The 17,929-nt window shown below is 49.2% G+C and overlaps 1 protein-coding gene across 1 annotated transcript in view; it reads right to left on the minus strand.

Moving 5' to 3' along the window:
- Positions 1-17,929, minus strand: part of LOC147109954 (cell adhesion molecule CEACAM21-like) — a 54,109-nt gene that overhangs the window by 17,813 nt on the left and 18,367 nt on the right. Inside the window, exons 3-5 of the mRNA XM_086002439.1 lie at positions 10,395-10,742; positions 8,756-8,782; positions 1,877-2,146 (exon numbers count right to left, since the gene is read on the minus strand). Of these exons, the coding sequence (XP_085858565.1) occupies positions 1,877-2,146; positions 8,756-8,782; positions 10,395-10,742 (645 nt within the window). The remainder of the gene's footprint in view (positions 1-1,876; positions 2,147-8,755; positions 8,783-10,394; positions 10,743-17,929) is intronic.

Consider the following 17,929-nt stretch of genomic DNA (forward strand, 5'->3'; position numbering starts at 1 on the left):
ACAGTGCGGCACTCCCTCAGTGCTGCCCCTCCGACAGTGTGGCACTCCCTCATTACTGCCCCTCCAACAGTGTGGCACTCCCTCAGTACTGCCCCTCCGACAGTGCAGCGCTCCCTCAAAACTGCCCCTCCGACAGTGCGGCGCTCCCTCAATACTACCCCTCTGACAGTGCGGCGCTCCCTCAGTACGGCCCCTCCGACAGTGCGGCGCTCCCTCAATACTACCCCTCTGACAGTGCAGCGCTCCCTCAATACTGTCCCTCCGACAGTGCGTCGCTCCCTCAGTACTGCCGCTCCGACAGTGCGGCGCTCCCTTAGTGCTGGCACTGCAGCCTAGATTTTGGTGCTCAAGTCTCTGGAGTGGGACTTGAACCTTAACCATCGGACTCAACACGCGAGAGTGCTACCCACTGAGCCATGACTGACACCCTGAAAGTGCGCACCTGATGCAAGTTTCAAAATTATACCTGTTCATCTCCTGTTGCATTACACTGAGGGATAGAAAGCCATGTGTACCCTTCAGATGCCGTACGGTTAGAGAGCGGGTTGTAATTCCACCAGGCAGTGTTTCGCCACAGTCGGGCTGGAGTTTGTCAATGGGCAGCTTTGGGAGGTGGGACTCCCACTTGTCGGGTTTCAGTCCCGCCTCCATCGACTTGTGGCCAACCCACGCTATTTTCCCTTGATTGACCTTGTTAAGCCCAGCGGGCTTAGCAGGCCAATTAAGGGGAAGCCGGTTACAGAGAAGGCCAGCGAGTGATGTTTCATCTATCTAGAGCTTTTGACAGATGAATTGTTATCGTTTGAGAGCTCTGTGAAGCTGTCAAACACTGACAATCTGTCTTCTAAGTTGAGTCCTTACTCAAGGCTCAATTAAAAAGCCTTCCTGAGCAGAAAGCAGAAGGCTGCAGCTTTTGACAGTTCAGCGGCCATTCTGCTTTCTGTGCCGGTGAGCTGAGGGACTCCCGAGACCTGAAGGGAGGAAGTCTGCAGGAGAAAGTAAAGGTAAGTAAAACTTATTAAAACTCATTACACTCACCTCACACACTTATCTCTGCACACATGCACCCATCACTCACCTGCACACCAGACATCTCGGCCCCTCCGACCCCCGCAGAACCACGGCCCGCCTCCTTGACCCTGGTGAGGTTCGGAGCCATCGGGAAGCCCACACTTCATGGCTCCAAACAGGGATTCTCCAAAAAAAAACTGCCTGTTAACTACCTGTAAACAGGCAGTTAATTGGCACTCATCCCCGTCCCGCCTCGAGGAGACGGGACCCGGCGCGGGTCGGGTACCCACCTCCTGGGAAGGTGGCACGGAGGCGGGTTGGGGGCGGGATGGGTACACGCCCCCCAGATTCTGCCATTTTTCCCGGCAATCCCAACTCCAAACCCACCCCCCCAGGGGTTTGTCTGCCGTACCGGTCGAGGGCTTGGGAGCAATGTAACTGTGGAGCAATTACACCACGTCAAGTTCATATAGGCAATTCCCCTTATAAATTAAGCTGCAGAATCTTATAGTGGAAGTGATGGGAGATTTACTATTTGACATGAGTCTTGTCATTCATGTGGAAATGACTTATGAAATAATACTGGGAAGCCTGCTGGTGGCGCTGTCCAGGGAGAGTATAAATACTCGGGCACGGGCCCAGCTTGCTCAGGACATTCTTTAGCAGGAACTAGTGAAGGACACAACTAGATCTCCATGTTGAAAAACATTTGATTAAAGCCTTGTTTAATACTCAGACCAAGTTCCTAGTAGTTTTCTTAAGTCACTGCTTTTTGTATTTTATCGATATAGATTTCTTTCAAGCAGTAGCATTGCATTCAACAATTCTTCATCTTCAGATTATTCTTTATTTGCTCATTACTTACCCGACATATTGAAGTAGTTCTCCTCCTGATTAAGGTCATTTTTAATGATACATTTGTAGGAGCCACAGTCAGTAGATGATATTTCCGTTACTGTCAGAACTGTGCCATATTCTGATATTAAATGCCTGCTATCGTTGCCCAAGCTTAGACTATCCATTTCCCAGATAAATGCTGGTTCTGTTCCCTTTTCAATCTTACACGTTAAGATAAGATTAACACCTTTCTCGAGAGTGTCTGGGTACGATTCGATACTGGGCACTGAAACAGATTCTGCAAAGAACAAGAAGGTTTAATTAAAAGTAGAACACTTCCGTCTTTTACAAAAGCATCAAGAAATATTAATGGCCCAGAAATTCGGGTCACCACGGGTGAGTACGCATGGGGTACTCACGCGTAGGCCCAATGGAAGTGCCAGTTTTCTGCATGCACTGCGCATGCGCGGGAAACCGGCACTTCCGTTCCCCTGAAAGAAGGGGTTCAGAGGTGGAACGCGTGCACGGGAGAGGCAGCGCGTGCGCATCGAACTTACATTTTTTTTGCAGGTTTTCCCGGGAAGGTAAGTCTCCAGGAGTTAGACATGTAAAAAGCAGTCGCAAGGCCTGCTTTTTACAAGGTAAGTGGTGAATTAATTAAAATTAAAACATTTTTTCCACAGGTTTATTATTTTTAAATACTTTAAAGAAAGGTAAGTTTATTTTTAGCCCCATTAGGAAATAAAATTATGTTTTTCAAAAATTTAAATTACTGTTTAAAATAGTTAGTTCAAGTAATTTATAGTTTATTTTAAAAATTTGATTTAAAAAAAAATTTATTTGAAGATTTAGTGATGTTTTGGGGCTTGTAGCTTACAGGTCTTCCTGTCAAACTTATGAATGAAGCATTCCCTGCTACCATTGGCTCTCCATGGCCCACGTGATCCCAGGGGACGCATCGAACTAACTGTGCCCCTGGGATACGCAAGCACTGCACGCCGGCAGTTGGAGCAGGCCCAGGATCGGAATCCCATGCGGGCCCACAGCTCAACGGCCGGAGCGCAAGGTAAGTGCAGGTCGGGGGCTTGCACCCGCGGGACGCCCCCGACCCGAATTTCTGGGCCACTGAACGGTATTTCTCAATAAAACCTGCTGAGAAAAAAGAGCCATGGAGATCCAGAACCAGACCCTAGATGGATGCAGTGAAATTCCAGTATGATTTGGACGGGTTGGGTGATTGGGCAGATGCATGGCAGATGCAGGGTAATGTGGATAAATGCGAGGTTATCCACTTTGGTGGCAAAAACAGGAAGGCAGATTATAATCTGAACGGCAATAGATTGGGAGAAGGGGAAGTGCAACGAGACCTGGGTGCCCTTGTGCACCAGTCGCTGAAGGTAAGCATGCAGGTGCAGCAGGCGGTTAAGAAGGCAAATGGTATGTTGGCCTTCATAACGAGAGGATTCGAGTTCAGGAGCAAGGATGTCTTGCTGCAGTTGTACAGGGCCTTGGTGAGATCACACCTTGAGTATTGTGTGCAGTTTTGTTCGCCTTATCTGAGGAAGGATGTTCTTGCTATGGAGGGAGTGCAGCGAAGATGCACCAGGCTGATACCTGGGATGGCAGGAATGACGTATGAAGAGAGATTGGGTTGATTAGGCTTATATTCACAAGAGTTTAGAAGAATGAGAGGGGATCTCATTGAAATTATAAATTCTAACAGGACTAGACAGACTAGATGCAGGATAGATATTCCCGATGGTGGGGGAATTCAGAACCAGAAGTCACAGTCTAAGGATAAGGGGTAAGCCATTTAGGACAGAGATGAGGAGGAATTTCTTCACCCAGAGAGTGGTGAACCTGTGGAATTCTCTGCCACACAGGGCAGTTGAGGCCAATTCATTAAATATATTAAAGAAGGAGTTAGATATATTTCTTAAGGCTAAAGGGAATCAAGGGATATGGGGAGAAAGCAGGGACAGGGTACTGAGTTTGGCAGATCAGCCATGATCTCATTAAATGACGAACAGGCTTGAGGGGCCAAATGGCCTACTCCTGCTCCTATCTTCTATGTTTCTATGTTTAAAAAGGGTATATAGAAAGGGAGGGTGGGAATGGGCAGGAGGGGATAATTCTTTCAGAAAGCCAGCTTGGGTGTGATGGGCCAAAGGCGTTCCTCCTGCCTTGTAAACTTATATAGGGCCGTATTCTTGCAACCCCTATGGGTGCGTATGAGGTGCCGTAGGGGCCGCGCAAGTTTCCGGGTTTAGGCGCGCGAAGCACATGCGCGAAAACCCGGAAATTGCGATCTGTCGAGAATCTTCTTGACAGATCATCCGCATCCCCGGGAGGCGGGCCTCCATGGGTGGAGAGTTGCGCTATCTGCCCAACCTCTGCCCAGCGATTGGCCGTGAAATCCTTACGCCTGGTAGAAGAGAGAATGGGGGGGAGATGCTTGTCAAGCGTAAACACAGACTAGTTTGGCCGAATGGCATGTTTCTGTGCTGTAGACTCTGTGTAAAAGATAGCTTGAATTTTGTTTGGCGGGGTATCAAGGGATATTTAGCAGAGGCAGGGATAGGAAGCTGAGGCGATGACCAGCCGGGATCTAATTGAATGAGCGAGCAAGTTCGAGTGACGGAATGACCTACTCCTGTTCCTCATTTTCCTTACAATTTCTGGTAACGTTCACCACCATAAATTCCTCTGTTCACACTTAAAACGCTTACTGATGATTGCCCCCTGCCCTGCTGTAACTGTCCTTTACTCTCGGCACAGCGCCACCTCTGCTGGAACGCTGTCATTACATGGTGACACGTTTACATAGGCAGTTACTGTTTCAAATCTGCAAATAAGAATTTATAATGAATATGTAACAAGACAGAAGGAATGACTGAATTACATCGGAGCATCCTGGTACAAGCGAGAACCTAACCACCTCCCCTTGACATTCAACGGTATTACCATCGCCAAATCCCCCACCATCAACATCCTGGGGGCCACTGACATGAATCTTGTCATTCATGTGGAAATGACTTATGAAATAATAGTGGGCGGCCTGCTGGTGGCGCTGTCCAGGGAGAGTATAAATACTCGGGCATGGGCCCAGTTTGCTCAGGACATTCTTTAACAGGAACTAGTGTAGGACACAACTAGACCTCCATGATGAAAAACAGTTGATTAAAGCTTTGTTTAACGCTTAGGCCAAGTGCCTAGTAGTTTTCTTACATTAGTCACCATTGACCAGAAACTTAACTGGACCAGCCACATAAATGCTGTGGCAACAAGAGCAGGTCAGAGGCTGGGTATTCTGCGGCGAGTGTCTCACCTCCTGACTCCCCAAAGCCTTTCCTCCATCTACACGGCACAAGTCAGGAGTGTGATGGAATACTCTCCACTTGCCTGGATGAGTGCAGCTCCAACAACACTCAAGAAGCTCAACACCATCCAGGACAAAGCAGCTTGCTTGATTGGCACCCCATCCACCACCTTAAACATTCACTCCCTCCACCACCGGCGCACCGTGGCTGCACTGTGTACCATCTACAAGATGCACTGCAGCAACTCGCCAAGGCTTCTTCGGCAGCACCTCCCAAACCCGCGACCTCTTCCACCTAGAAGGACAAGGGCAGCAGGCGCATGGGAACACCACCACCTCCAAGTTCCCCTCCAAGTCACACACCATCCTGACTTGGAAATATATCGGCCGTTCCTTCATTGTCGCTGGGTCAAAATTCTGGAACTCCCTCCCTAACAGCACTGTGGGAGCACCTTCACCACACGGACTGCAGCGGTTCAAGAAGGCGGCTCACCACCACCTTCTCAAGGGGCAATTAGGGATGGGCAATAAAGGCTGGCCTTGCTAGCGATGCCCACATCCCTTAAGCAAATAAAAAAAAATCATCGCCTGCCCTCTAACGTTACATCATCAGAAGACTAACTTGCTTTTGACATAGCACAGGCACGATGGGCCGAATGGCCTCCTCCTGTGCTGCAAGATTCGGTGATTCGATGACTAACTGTCTGCAATGTTACAGGAGGTCATAGAATCATCATAGAATCATAGAAATTCACGGCACAGAAGGAGGCCATTTGGCCCATCGTGTCCATGCCGGCCGACAAAGAGCTATCCAGCCTAATCCCACTTTCCAGCTCTCGGTCCGTGGCCCTGTAGGTTACGGCACTTCAAGTGAATATCCAAGAACTTATTAAATGTGATGAGGGTCTCTGCCTCTCCCACCCTTTCAGGCAGTGAGTTCCAGACCCCCACCACCCTCTGGGTGAAAACAGTTCTCCTCAACTCCCCTCTAATCCTTCCACCAATTACTTTCAATCTCTGCCCCCCTGGTTTTTGCTAAGGGAAATAGGTCCTTCCTATCCACTCTATCTGGGCCCCTCATGATTTTATACACCTTAATTAGATCACCCCTCAGCCTTCTCTGTTCCAAAGAAAACAACCCCAGCCAATCCAATCTTTCAGTATAGCTAAAATTCCCCAGCCCAGGCAAGATCCTCATAAATCTCCTCTGCACCCCCTCTAGTGCAATCACATCCTTCCTGTAATGTGGTGACCAGAACTGTACACAGTCCTCTAGCGGCAACCTAACCAGTGTTTTATACAGTTCAAGCATAACCCCCCTGCTCTTATATTCTATGCCTCGGCTAATAAAGGCAAGTATCCCGTGTGCCTTCTTAACCACCTTATCTACCTGTCCTGCTACCTTCAGGGATCTGTGGACATGCACTCCAAAGTCCTTCTGATCCTCTGCACTTCTCAGTGTCCTACCATTAATTGTGTATTCCCCTGCCTTGTTAGCCCTCTCTAGAGATTGACTAATGATACATTAGCTTTCTTTTGTCTGCACACATTTCCTGTCAATGCCCACATATAAAATGGAACTGGCCGATGTAAACTGTTCAATATGTTCTCCCACAAGTACCTTAGTTCTTGTCTCCCATCTCATCATCGCCACTGAAAATAAACCTCTGTTCACCAACCAGCTCCAGTCTACTACTTCCCAAATTTATCTACGGATCTTCAATATATCACAAAGCCTATAAGAACATAAGAGCGTAAGTAATAGGCGCAGGAGTAGGCCAGACGACCCCTCGAGCCAGCTCCGCCATTCAATCAGTTCATGGCTGATCTTCGACCTCAACTCCAGGTTCCCGCCCGGTCTCCATATCCCTCGATTCACCCAGAGGTTTCAAGGAGGAAAGAGAGGTAGTGAGGCGGAGAGTTTTAGGCAGGGAATTTCAGAGCTTGGGGCCCAGGCAACAGAAGGCAGGGCCACCAAAGGTTGAGCGATTATAATCAGGGATGCTCAAGAGGTTGGTGGAAAAATGCGCAGGGTTTTAAAAAAAATAATTTCAGAACTTTCTGCACCATGCTGAGTATTGGTTTACAAGTGGGAATGATGATTAATAAGTCACTTTAATTCTCCGCTCCACTCCCACTCAGACCTCACCATCCTTGGCCTCTTACACTGTTCCACGGAAGCTCAGCGTAAACTCGAGGAACAGCACTTCATCTTCCGATTAGGCACTTTACAGCCTTCCGGACTCAATATTGAGTTCAACAATTTCAGATCATAACCTCAGCCCCTATCATATATTTTCTTTTCCACACTTTTTTTTTCTTTTTGTCTGTGTCTTCTGTTCTTCTCCCCCACATGGCAGCTGTCTTTCATTCTGCCAGCGCAATTCACACTTCATCGAGAGCCAACGTTTGTTTCTTAATCTGCCCCATTACCATCTCCTCTCGCCTTGAATATCTCCTAGTGTCTCTTAACCTCTCCTGCCTTCTATCCTATCACAGACCTTCCCTTTTGTTCTTTCCTCCCCTCCCCCATTTCCCAGCCCCTAAACTTGCTTAAAAATCTGTTCCATTTCCTGCTTCTTTCCAGTTCTGACGAAAGGTCATCGACCTGAAACATTGACTCTGTTTCTCTCTCCACAGATGCTGCCTGACCTGCTGAGGATCTCCAGCATTTTCTGTTTTTATTTATGGTGATTAATAAATTGGATTCCCAGGAAAAAAGCTAAAAACGCGCTGTATTTTAAAGGCAGTAGTAATGAGTATTCTAGCAATTCAAATGAATGAGGGACATTAGGCCAGAAATTCGGGTCTCCACGGGTGAGTACGCGTTGGGTACTCACGAGTCGGCCCAACGAAAGTGCTGGTTTCGCGCAAACCGGCACTTCCGTTCCTTTGAAGGAAGGGGTTCAAGGGTCAAACACGTGCACTGGAGAGGCAGCGCGTAGACCTTGAACTTCTGTTTTTTTTACAGGTTTCTCCGGGAGGGTAAGAAACTCGCAGCTGCACGTGAAAAAAGGAGGCGCAAGGCCTGCTTTTAACAAGGTAAGTGGTGAATTAAGTAAAATTTAAACATTTTTACCACAGGTTTATCATTTTTAAATACTTTAAAGAAAGGTAAGTTTATTTTTAGCCCCGTTAAAAACTTTAATTAATTTTTTCAAAAATGTAAATTTTTGTTTAAAATAGTTAATTTATGTAATTTATAGTTATTTCAAAAATGTGATGTTTTTAAAAAAAATTATTTCAAGTTTTACTTGGTCTTCATGTCAAATCTATGAATACAGATTCCCTGCTACCATTGGCTCTTCATGGCCCAAGTGATCCCAGGGGACGCTTTGAACTAACTGCGCCCCTGTGATATGCGAGCACTGCGCGCCGGCATTTGGAGGAGGCCCAGGATCGGAATTCCATGCGGGCCCACAGCACAACGGCCGGTGCGCTAGGAAAGCGCAGGTCGGGGGCTTACACCCACGGGAAGCAAACCGACCCGAATTTCTGGCCCAATGTGTTTTTGTTTTTGGAGGACCAGAGCCGCGTGATCTCAGGTTCGCTCCCGTGCGTTCCTGGGACATTACGCTGTCCTCCTACTTGCAGCATCAGAACACACGCTTTCGCCTGAGGGCCCAAATCAAGAAGGGGCGTATTCCTTTCGCTGACCTAGCCCAATTACTAGCCCAATATTCCTTCCTGGAGCTGGAGCCAGAACAGTAGACTACGGCGAAGTGGTTTGTGCGAGAGGGATTCGGATCCAGCTTAAATCATCGCACTCAAACGCCCGTCCCGCCAGTGCGAAGATCCTGTGGGTGATTAAGCTGTCACAGTCATATCCAGGTCCTTGCGGTGACACATCCTACATTCTTGCGGAAATCAATTTGCAAGTAATGTGGTAATCTAACAGGACATGGACACACAGCTGTAGCAAGGAGCAACTATCAGATGAGAATTAAAAGGCAGATTGGTTAGATTTACATTCCATCTAACACACACTGTCCCAATTGCAATAGAATAGGAAGGAATTACTCTACATCTAACCGTGCTGTACCTGTCCTGGGAGTGTTTGATGGGACAGTGTAGAGGGAGATTTACTCTGTATCTAACCCGTGCTGTACCTGCCCTGGGAGTGTTTGACGGGACAGTGTAGAGGGAGCTTTACTCTGTATCTAACCCGTGCTCTACCTGCCCTGGGAGTGTTTGATGGGACAGTGTAGAGGGAGCTTTACTCTGTATCTAAACCGTGCCGTACCTGCCCTGGGAGTGTTTGACGGGACAGTGTAGAGGGAGCTTTACTCTCTATCTAACCCATGCTGTACATGCCCTGGGAGTGTTTGATGGGACAGTGCAGAGGGAGCTTTACTCTGTATCTAACCCGTGCTTTACCTGCCCTGGGAGTGTTTGAAGGGACAGTGTAAAGGGAGCTTTACTCTGTATCTATCCTGTGCTGTACCTGTCCTGGGAGTGTTTGTTGGGACTGTGTAGAGGGCGCTTTACTCTATATCCAACCCTGTGCTGTATCTGCCCTGGAAGTGTTTGATGGGACAGTGTTGAGGGAGCTTTACTCTGTATCTAACCCGTGCTGCACCTGCCCTGGGACTGTTTGATGGGACAGTGTAGAAGGAGCTTTACTCTGTATCTAACCCCGTGCTGTACCTGCCCTTGCAGTGTTTGATGGGATAGTGTAGAGGGAGCTTTACTCTGTATCTAACCCCGTGCTTTACCTGCCCTGGGAGTGTTTAATGGGACAGTGTGGAGGGAGCTTTACTCTGTATCTAACCCTGTGCTGTACCTGCCCTGGGAGTGTTTGATGGGACAGTGTAGAGGGAGCTTTACTCTGTATCTAACCCCGTGCTGTACCTGCCCTGGGAGTGTTTGATGGGACAGTGTAGAGGGAGCTTTACTCTGTATCTAACCCGTGCTGTACCTGCACTGGGAGTGTTTGATGGGACAGTGTAGAGGGAGCTTTACTCTGTATCTAACCTGTGCTGTACCTGCCCTGGGAATGTTTGATGGGACAGTGTAGAGGGAGCTTTACTCTGTATCTAACCTGTGCTGCACCTGCCCTGGGAGTCTATGATGGGACAGTGTAGAGGAAGCATTACACTGTATCTAACCCGTGTTATATAGAATATGTGAGGCATATTCATTTCTGATTACTCACGTCATTGCTTCCACGTTTAGAAATAATTCACCCAACAAGTCAAATAACTGAATGTTTTTGTGTTTAATAATCACTCACCATAGAGCGTTCCTTTAAACTGAGCAGTTTCTATTTCACCATTAACTGAGGCCAGTGTGAGATTGTAAACTCCTGTATCATTCGAGCTAACTTTCATCAGCGTCAAAATAATTCTATCATTTAGCAGCGTGCAATTTCCGCGCCCATCAAACCTGCCGAACCATTTCACTTTGTCGGGCTTGCATGTTGCAATCCTTATATTCTCGTTAATTTTTGTCCATGTGCCGCTTTCGATGGTGTCCGAGGCGGCCAGTTCAAACCCAGCAGCCAAAGTGAAGTTGCAGCCCTGGATAACCCGCACCTCAGCCTGCCACTTGTTAATCTTGACCAGCGCCGTCACATCTGCGAAAAGAACGGCTAATGTGACTCGTTTGAAATGTGGAGGATCTGAAATCATTTGATCTGCTATTCGGCACAGGAGGATAGAACGATGGCTGCCTCTATTTGCAACACCATATTTCTGATTGGTCCCCTTGGAGGACCGAACCTGATATCTGATTGGTTCCCTTGGAGGACTGGACCTGATTTCTGATTGGTCCCCTTGGAGGACCGGACCTGATTTCCGGTTGGTCCCGTTTTGGAGGATGAGACACACCCAACAGTTTGCCTGGAATGTGTAATTTGAGCCAATCATTGTCGCAGGCAGGCTCCACAGCTGCTAGCACTACTGCTTTCAGAGGGCAGACAGGGCTCCCCCTCCCCGGGTAAGTAGCACTCACAGCCCTCGCACTGCCGAGTTCGGATAGGAAGATTTGAGGCCCTGGAGGGATCTTAACATGAAGCTGAAAGGGGTCTTTGCAGCAGTTTGGGAATGGTTTGAACAATTGAAGATCAATTTGGGGCAAGATTTCGTCTTGTCGCTACTCCTAGTGAAATGGTTCACACGTGTTCCTTAAACCAAATATTTTACAGGGGAATAGCAATTGAGAAAGCTTCCACCAATGTTGCCCCTCTCCCTATCTTGGCACCTGAATATTGAGCACTGAAGACTCTGGGGCATTGTTGGCTTGTATGGTGGGGTGCTCTCCAGAGTTTGAGGTTTTACCAAACTCCAGATCATAAGTTGGGTGTGGTGGGGGGGGTGCATATTTATAATCAGTCCACTGGCCCATTCATCTCAATAACGCAGACATGGTCAGCACTCACTGTTTAAACAGAACGAGTCAGAGGTTCGACAAAAGGCATCTCAGCGGTGGTCTTAGAATCATAAAATCATATCGCATAGAAACATAGAAGATAGGAGCAGGAGTAGGCCATTCAGCCCCTCGAGCCTAATCCGCCATTTAATGAGATCATGGCTGATCATCCAAATTCAGTACCCTGTCCCTGCCTTCTCCCCATATCCCTTGATTCCTTTAGCCTTAAGAAATATATCTAACTCCTTCTTGAATATATTTAATGAATTGCCCTCAACTGCCTTCTGTGGTAGAGAATTCCACAGGTTCACCACTCTCTGGGTGAAGAAATTCCTCCTCATCTCAGTCCTAAATGGCTTACACCTTATCCTTAGACTGTGACACCTGGTTCTGGACACCCTGACCATCGGGAACATCCTTCCTGCATTTAGTCTGTCTAGTCCTGTTAGAATTTTATAAGTTTCAATGAGTGGGAGCGCCGCAGTTTCGGAGAGGCAGTGCGGCGCTCCCTCAGTACTGTCCCTCCGACAGTGCGGTGCTCCCTCAGTCCTGCCCCTCTGAAAGTGCGGTGCTCCCTCAGTACTGCACCTCTGACAGGGCGGCGCTCACTCAGTACTGCCCCTCCGACAGTGCAGCGCTCTCTCAGTAGCGCCCCTCCGACAGTGCAGCGAACCCTCAGTACTGCCCCCCCGGCAGTGCGGCGCTCCCTCAGTGCTGCCTCTACAACATGCGGCACTCTCCCAGTACTGCCCCTCCGACAGTGCGGCGCTCCTTCAGTACTGCCACTCCGACAGTGCGGCGCTCCCTGAGTACTGCCCATCCGACAGTGCAGTGCTCCCACAGTACTGCAACTTTGAAAGCACGGCGCTCACTCAGTACTGCCCCACCGACAGTGCGACGCTCCCCCAGTACTGCCCTTCTGACAATGCAGCATTCCCTCGTAACTGCCCATCTGACAGTGCAGCGCTCCCTCAGTACTGCCCCTCTTACAGTGCAGCGCTCGCTCCATACTTCCCCTCCGACAGTGCAGCGCTCTCTCAGTACTGCCCCTCCAACAGTGCGGCTCTCTCTCAGTACCATTCCTCCTAAAGTGCAGCGCTCCCTCAGTACTGCCCCTCTGACAGTGCAGCGCTCCGTCACTACTGTCCCTCGACAATGCAGTGCTCCCTCAGTACTGCCCCTCCGACAGTGAGGCACTCCCTCAGTACAACCCCTCCAACAGTGCAGCGCTCCCTCAGTTGTGCCTCTCCTGCAGTGTAGCGCTCCCTCAGTACTGCCCCTCCACCAGTGTAGCGCTCCCTCAGTACTGCCCCTCCTACAGTGTGGCGCACCCTCAGTACTGCCCCTCCGACAGTGCGGCACTCCCTCAGCACTGCCCCTCCAACAGTGTAGCACTTCCTCAGTCAGAGGGGCAGTACTGAGGGAGCGCCGCACTGTCGGAGGGGCAGAACTGAGGGAGCGCCGCACTGTCAGAGGGGCAGTACTGAGGGAGCGCCGCACTATCGGAGGTGCAGTACTGAGGGAGCGTCGCAATGTCGGAGGGGCAGTACTGAGGGAGCGTCGCACTGTCGGAGGGGCAGTACTGAGGGAGTGCCGCACTGTCGGAGGGGCAGTACTGAGGGAGCGCAGCACTGTCGGAGGGGCAGTACTGAGGGAGCGCAGCACTGTCGGAGGGGCAGTACTGAGGTAGCGCAGCACTGTCGGAGGGGCAGAACTGAGGGAGCGCCGCACTGTCGGAGGAGCAGTACTGAGGGAGCATCGCACTGTCGGAGGGGCAGTACTGAGGGAGCGCAGCACTGTCGGAGGGGCAGAACTGAGGGAGCGCCGCACTGTCGGAACGGCAGTACTGTGGAAGCGGCGCACTTTCGGAGAGGCAGTACTGAGGGAGCGCCACACTGTCGGAGGGGCAGTACTGAGGGAGCGCTGCACTGTCGGAGGGGCACTACTGAGGAAGCGCCGCACTGTCGGAGGGGCAGTACTGAGGGAGCGCCGCACTGTCGGAACGGCAGTACTGTGGAAGCGGCGCACTTTCGGAGAGGCAGTACTGAGGGAGCGCTGCACTGTCGGAGGGGCACTACTGAGGAAGCGCCGCACTGTTGGAGGGTCTGTCTTCAGGATGAGACGTTAAACCGACGCCCCGTCTGCCCTCTCAGGTGGACGTAAAAAATACCACAGCCACTATTTCGAAGAAGAGCAGGGGCAGTTCTCCCCGGTGTCCTGGGGCCAATACTTTTCCCTCAACCAACGTCACTAAAACCGATTATCCAGTTGTTATCACAATACTGTTTGTGGGAGCTTGCTGTGTGTAATTTGGCTGCCGCGTTTCCTACATTACAACAGTGACGACACTTCAAAAAGTACTTCATTGGCTGTAAAGCACTTTGGGACATCCTGAGGTTGTGAAAGGCGCTATAGAAATACAAGTCCATCGTTCTTTTCTTCTGGTTTCCTGATTGAATTTTTTTTACATCTGTTCCTCATTTTTCAATGACTATTTTAATTGACATCATGCGATGTTTGAATTATTCTCTCTGACACAAACTAGAACTATAGTAGGAATGATGCCCAACTGGTTCTGACGGCATTCCTTTAACAGGCAGTCTCCTTCCTTCATTTCGAGTGGATTTTCTGCATCAATCTTATCCTTATGTCAACACAGCTGATGGATAGGTTCAAAGACAACCCGGAAGACCATCAGTGCTCCGTGCTCTAAGTGCACCGTGTGACGTGGCACTGGCCCACCCAGATCATTAAATCAGTGCCGAGTTCTCTGTCATCACCTTCCCCTCAACTAGGGCTGGAGGGAAAGAGGGGGACAGAGAGGGGAGAAAGGAGAAGAGAGATGGGAGGAGAGAGAGAGAGAGAGAGAGAGAGCGAGAGAGGTGGAGAGGGAGAGAGGAGGAAGGAAGAGAGAGTGGGGCGGGAGAGAGTGGGGGAAGGGAGAGCGTGGGGGCAGAAGAGAATTGGGTAAAGAGGGGTAGAGTGTGGGGGAAGAGAAAGGAAGGAAGGAAAGAAAGACAGAAAAAGAGAGAGAAAGGGAGAGTAAGAAAGAATGAATGAGAGAAAGATAGAGATAGAAAGAGAGAGAGAGAAAGAAAGAAAAAACAAGAAAGAAGAAATGAAAGAAAACAGAATGAAAGAAAAAGAGAGAAAGAAAGAAATAAAGAGAGAGAAAGAAAGGGAGAGAGAGAGAAAGGGAGAGAGAGAGAAAGAGAGAAAGCGAGAAAGGGAGAGAGAGAAAGAGAGAGAGAGAGAGAGAAAGAACGAGAGAGGAAGAAAGAGAGAAAGAGAGAAAGAAAGAGAGAGAGAAAGAAAGAGAGAAAGAAGGAGAGAAAGAAAGAAAGGTCCTAACGTACTGGCGGAGAATAGGGAGCAAATAAACAGGAACTGATAATTGTAATGATAGAATTATTCTGAGTTTTCATTTGTTAGTGGGCTAGGCTCGTGGTTATGTTACTGAACTGATAATCTAGAGGCCGAGGCTACTAAAACCTAACACGTGAGTGTTAATCCCACCAGTGCACTTTGTGAATTTATTTTTTTCCAAATCAGGAAGTAAAACGCTGGTACCAGTAAAAGTGGCCATTCAGCCATCAGATTGTTGTAAAAACCCAACTGGTTCACTGATGCCTCTTTCAGGATGGAAATCTACAGTTCTTACCTGGTCTGGCCTCTATGTGACTCCAGTCCCACACCTTCGTGGTTGACTCTTAGCTGCCTTTCTACAGTGGCCTAGCAAGCCACTCTCTTGTCATAGAATCATAGAATCATAGAAATTCACAGCACAGAAGGAGGCCATTTGGCCCATCTTGTCCGTGCCGGCCGACAAGAGCTATCCAGCCTAATCCCACTTTCCAGCTCTCGGTCCGTGGCCCTGTAGGTTACGGCAATGCAAGCGCATACCCAAGTACTTTTTAAATGGGATTAGGGTTGCTGCCTCTACCACCCTTGCAGGCAGTGAGTTCCAGACCCCCACCACCCTCTGGGTGAAAATATTTCTCCTCAAATCCCCTCTAAACCTCCAACCAATTACTTTAAATCTATGCCCCCTGGTTATCAACCCCTCTGCTAAGGGAAATAGGTCCTTCCTATCCACTCTATCTGGGCCCCTCATAATTTTATACGCCTCAATTAGGTCTCCCCTCAGCCTCCTCTGTTCCAAAGAAAACAACCCCAGCCTATCCAATCTTTCCTCATAGCTAAAATTCCCCAGCCCTGGCAACATCCTCGTAAATCTCCTCTGCCCCCCCTCTAGTGCAATCACATCCTTCCTGTAATGTGGTGACCAGAACTGCACACAGTATTCTAGCTGTGGCCTAACTAGTGTTTTATACAGTTCAAGCAGAACCTCCCTGCTCTTATAGTCTATGCCTCGGCTAATAAAGGCAAGTATCCCATATGCCTTCTTAACCAAACTCTATGCTACTAGAGATAGGCAATAAATGCTCGCCATGTCAGTGGCACCCATATTCCCAGGGTGCGTGAAAAAAGCATTGAGCCTGGATTTAAAAGGCTAACATTATAGGAGCAGGAGGAGGCCATTCAGCCCCTCGAACCTGTTCTGTCTTTCTATTGGATCGTGGCTGCCTTGTATCTTAACTTAATTTGCCCGCCTTTGCTCCATATCCCTTGATGCCCTTACCTAACAAAAATCTGCCTATCTCAGTCTTAAATGTTTCACATCAGCCCAGCATCCACAGCCTTTTGGGGGGAGATAGTTCCCCATTTCCACCAACCCAACCTCTGGGGGAAAAAGTGTTTCCTGATTGCGCTCCTGCATGGCCTAGTTCTAATTTAAAGGTTCTGCCCCCTGGTTCTAGATTCCCCCCACCCACCAGGGGAAATCGCTTCTCTATCGAATTCATTTATCATTTTAAACACCTCGGTTATGTCATAGAATCATCGGGGCAGAAATTTGGTATTGCCCTGTTTGGGGCCTGATTATCGGCCGTGCGCAAAGTTCAGCGCCCGGCGCTAATCATCACCTCCGACTGCAAACTTGGCTTCTATCGCCCCTGGAGGTGATTGGAGCGCTAAATCAGGTGCTTCACACCTGTCTTAAGGCGCTAACGCCGAGGAGCGAGGTGCTACCTCAGAGCGCTGGCGAAGCTCATGTGATGTCAGTCAGCGATGGAACACAGACACACTGGCGCCGGCCAGTTCTTAAAGGGAAGGGTCGATCTTGCTCTCCAGCCACACCCTGCTCATTGCAGCCTTGAATCTCGGCCTGGAGAGACCTGTAAATCAAATCTGCTGGAAAGAACAATGGAGAGGCCCAGGGAAAGAGCTCAGAGTGCAGCCCCCATGGTCTCTTCTAAATCGATGCACGGAAGATCAAATAGGAAGAACCTGCAAAGTGCTGCTCAGTACCCAAAACTCCTTCACACAGCGTTGAATCTCTCCAGAAGTCTCTCTCTCTCTCTCAGAATGCATGGTGAAAAAATTTCGCCAACAAAAAAAGGCAAGAAGCGGCCGCCTTTAAATAGCGCTCCCCCAGTCCCTTCCCGACTGCAAAACGCTCCCCTCAACCTGTCGTTGCTAGCGGCAGGCGGTAAGAAAGGGGGCGCCACTCAATATCCGGTCCGGGGTGCTACCGGGGTGCTGCACACTCGACTGACGTCACGATCTGCGGGCGCGGGAGATCATGGCGGTAGTGTTTAGCGCCGCCGCAAAATGTCTGGTCAATTTCGTGAGCGGCGCAAACATGGCCGCGCTCGGGTGCCAGTTGCTTTGCGCCCCATTAGCACCCTCTCACGGGAGGCGCAAACCAACTGAATTTTTCCCCCATAGAGTTTTACGGCACAGAAGGAGGCCATTCGGCCCATCGTGTCCATGCCAGCTGACAAAGAGCTATCCGGCCTCATTCCACTTTCCAGCACTTGGTCCGTAGCCCTGTCGGTTACGGCAATTCAATTGCATAGCCAAGTACTTTTTAAATGTGATGAGGGTTTCTGCCTCTACCACCCTTTCAGGCAGTGAGTTCCAGACCCCCACCACCCTCTGGGTGAAAAAAGTTCTCCTCAACTCCCCTCTAACCCTTCGACCGATTACTTTAAATCTATCTACCCCTTCAACTCTCCAAGCTCGAATAAGCACAAGCCAAATCATGGTCTGCGCCAGTCTCAGTATATTGGCTTCCATTTGAAAACTTGGTAGGATTTGAACTACAACACCTGTTTAAGTTGTTAGTCCAGTAGCTCAATCACTCGGCCATGTACCCATCTATCTAACACCTCCTGCCGTCTCCCTTTAAAAATGATTTCCGTAAGCGGTCTTTACAAAATTATTTGCAAAACGAAAAGGTGCCCAATTTGGACAGCAGCTCGCCGCCAACATCTCCCGATTCTGGTGCCAAGATTTCAAATAATACAATGGATCATAGAATCATTGAAA

This window comes from Somniosus microcephalus, chromosome 12 (assembly GCF_052327205.1).
Source record: "Somniosus microcephalus isolate GS21.2 chromosome 12, FLI_Smic_1.0, whole genome shotgun sequence".
Classification (NCBI taxonomy): Eukaryota; Metazoa; Chordata; class Chondrichthyes; order Squaliformes; family Somniosidae; genus Somniosus; species Somniosus microcephalus.